This window comes from Neovison vison, chromosome 2 (genome assembly GCF_020171115.1).
Source record: "Neovison vison isolate M4711 chromosome 2, ASM_NN_V1, whole genome shotgun sequence".
NCBI lineage: Eukaryota > Metazoa > Chordata > Mammalia > Carnivora > Mustelidae > Neogale > Neogale vison.
In genome coordinates, this window is record NC_058092.1 from 106242371 (window position 1) to 106254936 (window position 12566).

Below are 12566 nucleotides of genomic sequence, written 5' to 3' on the forward strand. Positions count from 1 at the left end.
TTATTCCTTTCCAGCTTATAAACAGCAAATACCCACAACTAGTTGAATCCATAGCTTGAACTCCAAATATGCAAACATAAAGCACAATGTGTTTGTAATTTCAGGATTCAGAAATCATAGGGCTCTGATCACTCAGCACTCCTTGAGTGTCCTCCTGATCCTGACTCATTCTGAGTAAAATCAGCAGGGACATCTGACCATGAGATGGGGGTTGGGGAATTGCCCAAGTCCTCCAGAGCAGACTTGAGATCTGTCTGGCACATCGGTTTCCTTCTCTCCAGTATGCCTTGCTCTCCTGGATTAAAAGGAATTAGGGATGGGGAAATTTAAACTATTCAGGTCTGGACTTGGTTTCCCTCCAGGAGCATATGGTTCATTAGCAAATCTTAAAACTTACAGGCATAAACTTATGTTCTTGAGGGTTTGTGTATGCAGTCCAGCTAGAAACTGAATCTGTCCTATGTATTATCTTTTCTATTCCAAGGACTATCTTTTCCTCTTCCCCCATCTCTGTTTATGGAAGAAAATGGGAGTTTGGGGATGTGGTTTAGGTACTGAACTAGACTCTTATGATCTGTCACATGCTTGGATGTTGGGGGAATTATTTGGAGAAGCTCACATGACTGGTCTTGGATCAGGGATTTTAATAATTGAAACAGATAATGTTCATCAGGCATCCCACCATCTGAGAATTTTAGCAACAAAGAAGTCACATGTGAGTTTGTCAGCGTTTAATGGCACTGATTCAAGTCAAGTCATTAATAACTAGGAGTGATAGTTTTTTTGTTACTTTCAGAACCAGTTTCATCTGGACTTCTTAGGCATATCCTTCCTCAGCAGCATCATATTAGGCTGGGAAAGCTACTGACAACTTTTAGCCAACAAGCTTATAAACTACAAGTCATTTTGGAGCCTTTGGCTTCCTACATATTCTTTTCTAGTCTTTTTTATTTATTCCCTCATCCTTGCTGTGAGGGTCAGACACAAATTGGAAAACTAAGGTTTCAAAGTTGGAGGGATGGGTGATAAAAGGAAAAGGACAGGAGAAGATGTAATCCCCAATATAATAAATACTATATAATAAAGAAGGATGGGGGAGACCAGGACTGTGTCTTATTAACCATCCAAGCGAAGGTAAGCCCCAAGTTGTGTAATGTGTATTGAAGTCTTTTTTTGTTTGCTCTCAAGGACAGTCCCGTAAAACTAAATACCTAGCAACTTTCGACCCTGGCACGCACACACTACACGGACACAGAAACATTGCAAATCCGCTGCCTCCTTCCTTCCCCAACCCTGCTCCTCTCAGCATTTCTTTCCCCGCCTCCCTCCTCTATTCAAATTTTCCAGCCCACAGCTGAAACTGACTTCCGCAATCCTGATGGAATAAATCCAGCACCCCTAGTCATCCGCCCACATATCTACACTCCCCAGCGAACGGAGCCCAGAGCAGATTCCTATCAGCAGGTAACATTTTCTACTTGCTAGATCATTTAGTTTCTCTTCCCTCCCTTTCTCCATTTTAGGGGTATTAGGAATGTAATGACTTGGGGATATGGTTGAGATTTGTAGGTTTTGTAGGTGAAAACAATATGCCCATCTTAGGTCATTTCCTGGCCAAATATGCCTGGAAATCTTTAGGATTCCTGCTATGATTTTTATTTATGTATACATAGTTGTTAGTGAAAGCTAAGGCTATAGGGATTCCTTTGCCCATCCCTTACAGAGTAGCCTCTCCTTGCAGGGTTTTCTGTTTTGGCCGAAGTTACCGAAGGGTTAACTTACTAGCAGGGAGGAGAACTGGTGCCCCATGTGCTTTTCTACTGTCTCAAAGCCCTTAACAACTCCAGATATTAAATGTCTTGTTGAATGTTTTGCCAGTCTGCAAAGCTTATACAAAAATGGGACTGTAAATTCAAAAATGCAAGCTGTATAACTTATTTCAGACTGCAAATTGTTCTTAAAATGGAAAACACAGAATTAAGCAAGCCGCTGTAAGAAATGAGTGAAACTAGAGTAAACTTCTGAAAAGCTGTGCATTTAATGATCATAGAACCTGCTTTTTTATCTTAACATTCTAACAAACTTTAGTTCTGAAGCTTTCTATCCTGTGAGGCAATTACAGAGGTTTTTTGTTGTCAGGAAAAGAAAGAAAAACTTCCCTGCCCACAGCATCTGGTTGAGATTAGGGGCAGTTTCCTGCCTGAGGAGCGAGCAGAAAGAGAAAGGAGGAAGAAATGCGTAAGACTAAGGAGACAGTAAACATCTAGAGAATAAGAAATACTGTCAGCTGTTCCCAGTCCTCTCCTGGCAAGATCTGGGAAGTATCAGAATTTGGGGTAGGGAGTAAATGCATTGAAGAAATAGGTTAGGTAGCAAAACTTAGCTGGAAGTCTCTCCTTTGTGTATTTTCCAATCCCCCTCTAACCTCCAACCTTGTACCTCTCCTTCAAGTCTGCAGGGGACATTAGAGGAGAAAGGTGCTGAGTCCATTCTGATTGTCCATTTCCTACCCCGTTTCTGGTTTTCTGTGCGTGTGTGTGTGTGAGAGAGAGCGAGAGATCTCCCTAGGTCAAAATACTTGGAACCAGATGTATCAGCACCCAGTCCAAACCCAGATCCTTCTATCATTGTTTTATCATATCCAAATCACCCTCAATTCTTTGTATTCCTTCTTTATAAATCCTTGTTTTCCTTTGCATCATGGTCCCAAGGAAGGCATTCTTATCTTTGGGTTCATGAATTCCCCAGAATTACTGTGAGTGTGTGCATTTTTCAGATGAGTGGGACTATGATGGATTACAAAATTTTATTAGCTTCTCAAAAGAGTTTGTGACTCCCAAAGGTTAAGAACCACCTGTCTGGGAATATAGCTCCAGCTATTTCCTCATCCCAAGCCAGGCTATGAACCCCTTGGCATACAAAATCTCCCCTAACTATCCCCTTCCTTAGGATGTGGGGGCTCAAGTTTCTTCTGCTGCTGCCCATGGCAAGCATTGCTCTATATCCTGAGGAGATACTGGACACCCAGTGGGAGCTATGGAAGAAGACCTATGGCAAGCAGTACAACAACAAGGTGATCGGGGGTCTGGAGGGGAGCATGGTCGGGAGCTGGAACTTGAGACCTCCAGTCTTAGCTTCCAGACTCCATTCTTCAGTCTCCATTCTTCAGTCTGAATACCTTAACCTCTCCAACCAAGCAAACCTGCTCCTGTTCTCTAACTCAACATATAGTTTCATTCCTACTCCTTGATTCACCCTCCCTCGAGTTCTGGCCTTTATAACTGTCACATTTCTCTTTGGGGAAGACTTCTCAGATTAATGCTATTTATCCATAAGCAATTTTTAAAAATATTTGTTTATTTGATAGGAAGGGAGGGAGGGAGAGAGAGTAGCAGAGGCAGAGGGAGAAGCAGACTGTGCTGAGTAAGAAGCCCAGTTACGGATCTTGATCCCAGGACCCCAAGACCCCAGGATCATGACCTGAGCCAAAGGCAGAAGCTTAACTGGTTGAGCCACCCCGGCATCCCTTTAAGCAATTTCCTATACATCTCTCCAGAGCTTTGCATTCTATTTTTTGTATTTGTTTGCATATTTCTTTCTGTATGCTCTTAATAATCCCATGGTGAGTTCCCCAACTAGACTACAAATTCTGCATGATTCTAAGTTTCATCTTTTCTCCTAAAATCTCTGCAGTATTATGTAACTTTATACACAAGATACTGTGTGCGAATACTGACTATTTTCTGTTTAGGTGGATGAAATCTCTCGGCGTTTAATTTGGGAAAAAAACTTGAAGCACATTTCCATCCATAATCTTGAGGCCTCTCTTGGTGTCCATACATATGAACTGGCCATGAACCACTTGGGGGACATGGTGAGTTAAACCTCAGCTCCCGGCCTACTTGCCCTGTTTGCCTTAGTTCTCTGCTAATGCTTTGCCTTTTTGTTCTTTATCCCAGACCAGTGAAGAGGTGGTTCAGAAGATGACTGGACTCAAAGTACCTCCCTCTCATTCCCGCAGTAATGATAGCCTCTATATCCCAGACTGGGAAAGCAGAGCTCCAGACTCCATTGATTATCGAAAGAAAGGATATGTTACTCCTGTCAAGAACCAGGTACCCTCCTTTCTCCTGGCATGATCTCTTTCTGCTTTTTTCTTCTTTAAGTAGGAAGGAACTAGGAAGAGAAGGCAAGGAATTAAAGGATCTCTCCCAATGCCAAGAGAATATAACCTGTTCAAGTCATCACCTATTTTTGTACATATATGTTGTTCCTATCTTTTTCTTTTTTACAAGTAGTATTTCTGTAAGCACCCTTGTGCATATGTTTTCATGTACATGTGCAAATATTTATGCAAAATAAACCCTAACATTGGAGCTGCTAGGTCACAGACAATCATTTCCAAAAAAATTTTTTTATGATCTTAACACTCTCACCAGCAGGAGAACGCTGCTTTTCCCTCAGCCTTAACAATGATAATTATATTAACCAGATCATCAGCTAATTTAACATTCATCCAACAAACACATCTGTTTCAGAACCTACCAGATATAGTGCTAGGCAGTGGAGACTCAAGATGACTAAGACATAACCCGTGTCCTCAAGAAATCCTCAGTCCTAAAAAATAGAATAGAGAGGGGAAAAAAATATATAATCTAGCTGAACAATTACTAATCGTAACAGCACTTTTTGAGAGATTGTTGTGTGTCAGAAATTTCTAAATCCTCTACATGAATTGACTTTTTAAATCTCCATAATCCATAATTGAGCAATTATCCACATTTTACAGATAAGGCACAGAGAAGTTTAGAACTTCCCGGAGATCATATATCTTGTGGGTTGCAAAGTTCTGCTCCACTACAGCTAATGGTAACAATGGTAACAACAGTTATCAATGCAAATAAAAACAATAGAAAAATGTAACAAATACTAAACAAAGGGAAATAGGAACAGAAAGGAGGACATGTATGCTGGAATTTCATCAGGCAGTTTAGAGGGAAGAACCAAAAAGGTGAACAGTAGTGACTGATCATTGTTCTGTTATGCCTCTCAGGGTCAGTGTGGTTCCTGTTGGGCTTTTAGCTCTGTGGGTGCCCTGGAGGGCCAACTCAAGAAGAAAACTGGCAAACTGTTAAATCTGAGTCCCCAGAACCTGGTGGATTGTGTTTCTGAAAATGATGGCTGTGGAGGGGGCTACATGACCAATGCCTTCCAGTATGTGCAGAAGAATCGAGGCATTGACTCTGAAGATGCTTACCCATATGTGGGACAGGTGAGACCGTACCACATGGTTACACAGCTCAGTAATGCCTCCTTATTCCCCCAACAAGATATTTTGTACTGGAAACAATTCCAGAAACCTTGTTTTCTGTTCCCCTATCTTGCCTTCTTGACAGGGTAATTTCCCATAGAAGGCCAGGAAGATTGTCACAGCCCAGGAGATTTGGGGAGCTTAGGCCACCATAACTCTATCCATCTCTTTTCCCTGGAAAAAACAGAGCACAGGTGACCCCACAGACATCTGAGTATGCCTCCTCCACTCCCATCACATATCCCAAACCTGCCACACTAATTCACTGAATCATGTGCTTTTATTTTGCATGATCCCAGCAAGGGTTTGGGGACTGTTACGTAAATTATGTAAGTTAACATTCTGACATGTACAAAATGAGAGAAAACACAAGTTGCTTCATACTTGTTTTTAACTGTAAAAATTTTTTTTTTTTATTTGACAGAGATCACAAGTAGGCAGAGAGGCAGGCAGAGAGGAGGAAGCAGGCTCCCCAGAGAGCCCAGTGCAGGGCTCCATCCCAGGACCGTGGGATCATTGACCCGAGGTGAAGGCAGATGTTTTAACCCACTGAGCCACCGAGGTGCCCCTTGTTTTTAACTTTAGAGATAAATTCACTTCCTCCTTTAGTAATAGGACGGAGATCCTTGTTATCTAAAAGGAAGATTTAAGGACTTTTATATACATGGGGTTGATAGATAATAGGATTACATAGGGCTTTTGCAACAGAAGCTTTTGAAGCAGAGATAGCAAGTTTGAGTAATAAGAATGATGGTTATGGAGCACCTGGGTGGCTCAGTTGCCCAGGCATCTGACTTCCGCTCAGGTCATGATCTTGGGGTTCTGGGGTCAAGCCTTTTTCAGGCTCTGTGCTCAGAGGAGTCTACTTGTTCTTCTACCACCCCCTCATTCCTTCTCACTCACTCTCCCTCTCTCAAGTAAATAGATAAAAATCTTAAAAAAAAAAAAAAAGATTGATGGCTCCTATGTACTAAGCCATGTGCTTAGTTTATTTTCTCACTTAATTTTCATAACAGGCATGTAAGGTAAACTTATCCTCACTTTATAGGTGAGGAAAGTGACACTGAAGGAGATAAAATAGCATGTGCAAATTCACCGCTATGTAACAGCTCCAAGATGTAACAGCTCCAAGATTTATCTACTGTTCACCCCTACAAACATTTCCAGCATGTCTTCTATGTAAATATGCAAAATTTTCTTTAGTAAAATATAATACCTTGGAACAGAATTTGTCTGAGTCTTGGGGTACCTGCATCTTCAGCCTTACTAGATAATAACTAATTGTTTTACCCAAGTGTTTGGAAACATATATATTCCCACCTGGAGTATATAAGAATTCCCACTGATTCCCATCTTCATTAGTATGTTTATTTGGTCATCTGCATTTCTTCAGTGAATTGACTGCTAATATCTTTTGCACATTTTTAATTAGGTTGTTTTTCTCTTTCTCACTGATTTTTAAGAATTTTAAAAAGATATCTGGATACAAGTACTGTTTGTGTTTTAGGTGAACATTCTTTCAACTCAGAAAAGTTCTTAATTTCAGGCTAGTAAAATTCTTTTCTTTTTTTTAAGATTTTATTTATTTATTTATTTATTTGACAGAGATCCCGAGTAGGCAGAGAGGCAGGCAGAGAGAGACAGAGAAGCAGACTCCCCGCTGAGCAGAGAGCCCGATGCGGGACTCAGTACCAGGACCCTGGGATCACGACCTGAGCTGAAGGCAGAGGCTTTAATCCACTGAGCCACCCAGACACCCTAAAATTATTTTCCTTTGTAATTAGTGCCTTTAAAAAAAATCCAGGGGCAGTAAGTTTTATTCATTCATGTTTAGTCATATCAAATGATGTCTGTTATAATAAATGCTCATTAATGTAAATGACTGAACAAATCCATTTCACTGGATACTCAACAACCTATATAGTAAAGTTACTGCAACACATTTTTGTAGACATTGGCTACACCAAAACAGACATTAATTTGTAAATTTAATCCCATTTTTATTCCATGTTGCGGTTTTTTAACTATCGGGCATACAAGGCAGAGAAATTGGAGATTGAACCTAAAAAAAAAAAATTTCTTTAATCCATATACAATTTTCAGAACTCCTGGGTCCTGAGTCCATGTGTGAATTCTGGAGCTGCTACTTACTGTAAGGCACCACACTAAAACTACCCTAACAGATGAGCTTTTAAATTCTGAAAACATCAGACATCAGTGAAATAACCCGAATGTGGCAAATATTCTTTTTTATTATTTTATTTTTTTTTAAAGATTTATTTATTTGAGATTGAGAGAGAAAGAATACACACACATGACCACAGAGGGAGAGGGAGAAGCAGATTTCCTCCTGAACAGAGAGCCCAATGTAGGGCTCAATCCCAGGACCTTGAGGTCATAACCTGAGGTGAAGACAGACACTTAACCAACTGAGCCACACAGGTGCCCCAAAATATTCTTTTATTTTTTTTTAATTAATTTATTTATTTGACAGACATCACAAGAGATCACAAGTAGGCAGAGAGACAGGCAGAGAGAGACGGAGAAGCAGGCTCCCTGCTGAGCAGGGAGCCCGATGCGGGACTCAATCACAGGACTCTGGGATCATGACCTGAGCCGAAGGCAGAGGCTTTAACCCACTGAGCCACCCAGGCACCCCAAAATATTCTTTTTTAAATTATTAAATATTCTTTTGACAACTTTTTGTTGTCACTTGATATAAAAAATTTAAATCCCAGGGCACCTGTGGCACAGTCAGTTGAGTGTCCAACTCTTGGTTTTGGCTCAGGTCATGATCTCAGGGTCATGAGATTGAGCCCTGTATCAGGCTCCACACTTAGCGTGTAGTCTGCTTGAGACTTTTACTCTCTCTCCCTATGCCCATCCCACTCATGCTCTCTCTCTCTCAAATAAATAAATCTTTAAAAAAATTAAATTCCAATAGTATATACAGAAAAACCCCACCCCAAACCAGGTCTGTGTTTACAGTTTTTTCCATATTCATTAATCCAGGCAGCCAATTTAAAGGATTATGTAGCCATGTTAAAGAAAAAGAAATTAAACACCATCAGAACTAATAATTGATTACTCATCCATTGACAGCTTATATCGATTAAATGGTATTATATTCATCAGTCTGTTGAGAGACAGTTTAATAGCTCAGAGAGTTTGAATAATTTAAATGAAATTTACTTAATATCTGAAACCTTAATTTGGAAGAGAAGTGGCATCTGACTTCTAATTTCTATTCTCCTGGCCCTTCAAATGATCTCTTCGGCATTTGAGAGCAGTGTGGAATGATTTTGGTCTCATAATCAATTAAAGTGAAGAATGAGCCATATACGACACATATTCCATTTTTATTTTTTTATTTATTATTTTTTTAAGATTTTGTTTCTAAGTAATCTCCACACCCAACATGGGACTCGAACTCCCAGCCCCAAGATCAGGAGTCACATGTTCTACTGATTGAACCAGCCAGGCACACCCATATTCTATTTTTTTAATATTCTGTATCTTGAGTGTTTATCTACTTTATAGCATGTATCTACTTTTTTAAAAGCAGCTGTTATATAAAACTAAAAGAACTTCTCATATGAACACATGAATGAATGGAGGGAGGTAAAGAAAAATAAAACTTAAAAAGAGATCTGATAGAGCAACAGTCAGATAATACAGTAATTTAAGTTCATTCTAGCTTGGCTTTGGCCTCCTCCCCACCGAGCAGCTGGTGACTCCCTCACATCTGAGGCTTACACATACTACATGGCCAGAAGATGATCTGTGCTTTTAAAAGCACCTTGTTGCAGAAATCCCTCTCCCACCCTGAGGGAATAAAAATTTTCTCTCTATTAAGTTTTACAGTGTTTCCGTTCACATTTGTTTAAAACCACCCAGAGCTAATTTTTGTGTATGTGCAAGGTATTCAGTTTTCATATTCTTTTTTTTTTAAGATTTTATTTATTTATTTGTCAGAGAGAGTGAGCAAAGGCAGACAGAGTGGCAGGCAGAGGCAGTGGGAGAAGCAGGCTCCCTGTTGAGCAAGGAGCCCGATGTGGGACTTGATTCCAGGACGCTGGGATCATGACCTGAGTTGAAGGCAGCTGCTTAACCAACTGAGCCACCCAGGCGTCCCTTCATATTCTTTTTTTATAGCTGTCTAAAATGGTGAGGAGAGAACAGACCTTCTATAAAGACTCTAGGTGTGCCGCCGCTGTCAGTTCACTGACATCACTTAGAGCATTGGTGGAGTTTCTCAGCCACCAGTTCCTGGCCTGCTGCTTTGTCCTAGTCCTGTTTTAACCTCATTTTTTTCCAGGATGAAAGTTGTATGTACAACCCAACAGGCAAGGCAGCTAAGTGCAAAGGGTACAGAGAGATCCCTGAGGGGAATGAGAAGGCCCTGAAGAGGGCAGTGGCCCGAGTGGGACCCATCTCTGTGGCCATTGATGCAAGCCTGACCTCCTTCCAGTTTTACAGCAAAGGTAAGGAGCTGTTCCTAGAGAGCACAATCAACCCTCTCTTATGATGTGGCTTGGCAGCTTCTTGAAGGCCACTGAGCATTTGCAGTACTTGGTTTTCACATTTAGACTGAGTCTGGCCTGGGGAAACGGAACTGCTGCTACAGTGCAGCATATCTCTCTGTCACAGCTCCTCCTGACAGGGCAGGACTCTACTGGGTGGCCCTTGAACTGCAGAAAGCTTCACCTTGATAGTTTGTTTCCTAGGGGTGTACTACGATGAAAACTGTAATAGCGATAACCTAAACCATGCAGTGTTGGCAGTGGGATATGGCGTCCAGAAAGGAAACAAGCACTGGATCATTAAAAACAGGTAATGATGGGCATACTAAGTTTGTCACGCAGTCACCCTCATAACACTCAACCTCAACTGCAACTTCCCAGTATTTCTCTCACTTCAAGAGAAAGTCGTTTCAGCCTTTTTAGTTGTCCCTTCCCAATTAGAGGTTATTAATTCTAGCATTTAATGGCTGGACAGTAGTACTTAGAGTATGTGTTGGGTGGCTGCTCCACATGCAGGGTGCTTAGTTGTACAGAAATGAACAGAATGTTTGCCTTCAGTGATCTCACAGCTCCCTAAGAAAGACAGACCTAACTAACCAGAACATACAATAGCACCAAGAAACCAGCAGGAGCTTTGGAATTATGTAGGTTTTTTTCTATAATGTGATCAATTTCTTAGGAAGCTTTCCATCATCAGTCTGTTTGAAAGCAGTAGGGAACCAATGTAAAGGTTTAGTATCTTCTTGTGCAACTTTTTGCCTGTCCAAGTATACTTAGGATAAGTGTGTGTGTGTGTGTGTGTGTGTGTGTGTGTGTTTGTTTATATGTTTATATATATATAAATCTGCCCACAGATTTTGAAGTTTGTGAAGAGAAACATTTTTTGGAAAATAGATGTAACAACAACAAAAATTAATGTTTCCTTCCCTATTATTAGGAATAAATAAAACTACACAATACTTTAGCTCCCCATTTCTCTTTAGCCCCTTGTTACTTTAGAGGGCAGACTTAATGAGAATCATGCTTTCGCTTCCTCACTGGCCAGTACCAGCCCGGCAGCAACAAACTAAACTTTTTGTCCTTGGTGCCTCCAGGGGATAGGAGTCCTAGACGCTGGGGCGTTCATAGGCCAAAACAGTGCTGTAAGCAAGTGGGGTGCTGCCTGGAGGACTGGCAGGGTAGATGGTGTAGATCACAGTCTCAACTAAAGCTGAACCTGAGTACCTTTCTTAGAAGGTGCTCCTTCTCCTACAGCTTCTGTCCTATGTCCTCTCTTTCTCGACTCCCAGCCCCAAGTACTTACTCTGTCCTTTCCTCGTCTGGTGCCAAGGGTAGAGCCTTCATCCAAGATTGCTGGGAGGAAGAAGGGACATACTTAAGCAGGATCAGCATCACTGGAGACCCCTAGAGAAGGGAATAGGAGTAGGGTACAGGTCTAAAGTAAAATGTATTGGGCTAGGAGAATTTGCTGGTTGGGGGAAAAAGAAAACTCATGAAAACAATTTGGGAAGATACATAGAGCAGTCTCCTGTCCACACCCCCTTATCTTCCATTCTCTCCACTTCTTTCCTTAGCAATCTAAATCACTCTCACAGTTTCATTCATCTCTTCTATTGGCTTTACCCACTAAGACCAAGATCACCCTTTCTTATGCTCTAGACTCGTGTTTTCAAGATCACGCTTCCTTAAACACAAATTGGACCATATTATACTCCCAATCTGAAACTTTCAGTGTCTCCTGCACTAGGATGGGCCACAGAGCCAAACTCTTCAGGCCGATCTCAACTTACCTTTCCAGACATATCTCCTATTATACCCTGTCAGACACCTTATGTTTCAGCCACATGATCTTAATACATGTCCCATACTTTCCTGACTCTAGTATTCATTTAATATTCCTCTGCTGGCATCCCATTTGTGAAGGTCTACCCAGTCTTTGGGCTCACTTCAAATGCTACCTCTTGAATTAAGCCTTTTTTGATCTCTTGATTATAAGCAATCTCTCCTTTGAGGCCTATAGCATTATGCCTTCTCTCCATTCCTTTTCTTTAAACTCTTCAAAGGTAAAAACTGTTTTATTCATTTTTTATACCATCAGTACCTAGCACAATAATAAGTGTTTTAATGAATAAATAAACTGAGGGTACTAAGTATTTTCCTTCATTGGTCCTACAGCTGGGGAGAAAACTGGGGAAACAAAGGCTATATCCTCATGGCTCGGAACAAGAACAACGCTTGTGGCATTGCCAACCTGGCCAGCTTCCCCAAGATGTGACTTCAGCCAGCCAACCTCATCCTGCTTTCCCGTTCCTTCCACGATGGTGCGACATTCTGATGTAATTTGGAGCAGATGTAGCAATATAGAGATTGTCCATTCAGTTTCTCCGTTTGTGCTTCAAGGGACACCCCTACTACTTTCCTTCTCTCCATCCAAGGCCTTTATTTTTCAGTGTGGCCACAGTAGGAATTTCCCTAGAAAGATTCTCATTCATAGTGTGTAATTAGCTTTAACCACCTAGAAGACTAAGGTGACCCGACCTCTCAGTCTCCAAGTTCACTTCTTCTATATTCTAAAGATAGAAATTTCTATGTTTTCCACCCCAATTCATAGATCTTTGGTACACGTTTATGTGATACAAGAAATGTGTTTTTTCCTTCTTTGCATTTTTAAAGTAAGCCAAGTATTTATCTCTTATCTCTAATTTAATAAATACCTATTTAGTAAACATTCA

The 12566-nt window shown here is 40.9% G+C and overlaps 1 protein-coding gene across 1 annotated transcript; it reads left to right on the top strand.

Annotated features, from left to right (window-relative positions):
• Positions 1-58: 58 nt before the first annotated feature.
• CTSK (cathepsin K) lies at positions 59-12566 on the top strand. The gene is made up of 8 exons (XM_044239109.1): positions 59-1464; positions 2950-3073; positions 3752-3874; positions 3960-4115; positions 5054-5272; positions 9630-9795; positions 10039-10144; positions 12010-12566. Exons 2-8 carry the CDS (start codon positions 2951-2953, stop codon positions 12107-12109), a joined length of 993 nt encoding a protein of 330 aa, XP_044095044.1. The 5' UTR covers positions 59-1464; position 2950; the 3' UTR covers positions 12110-12566.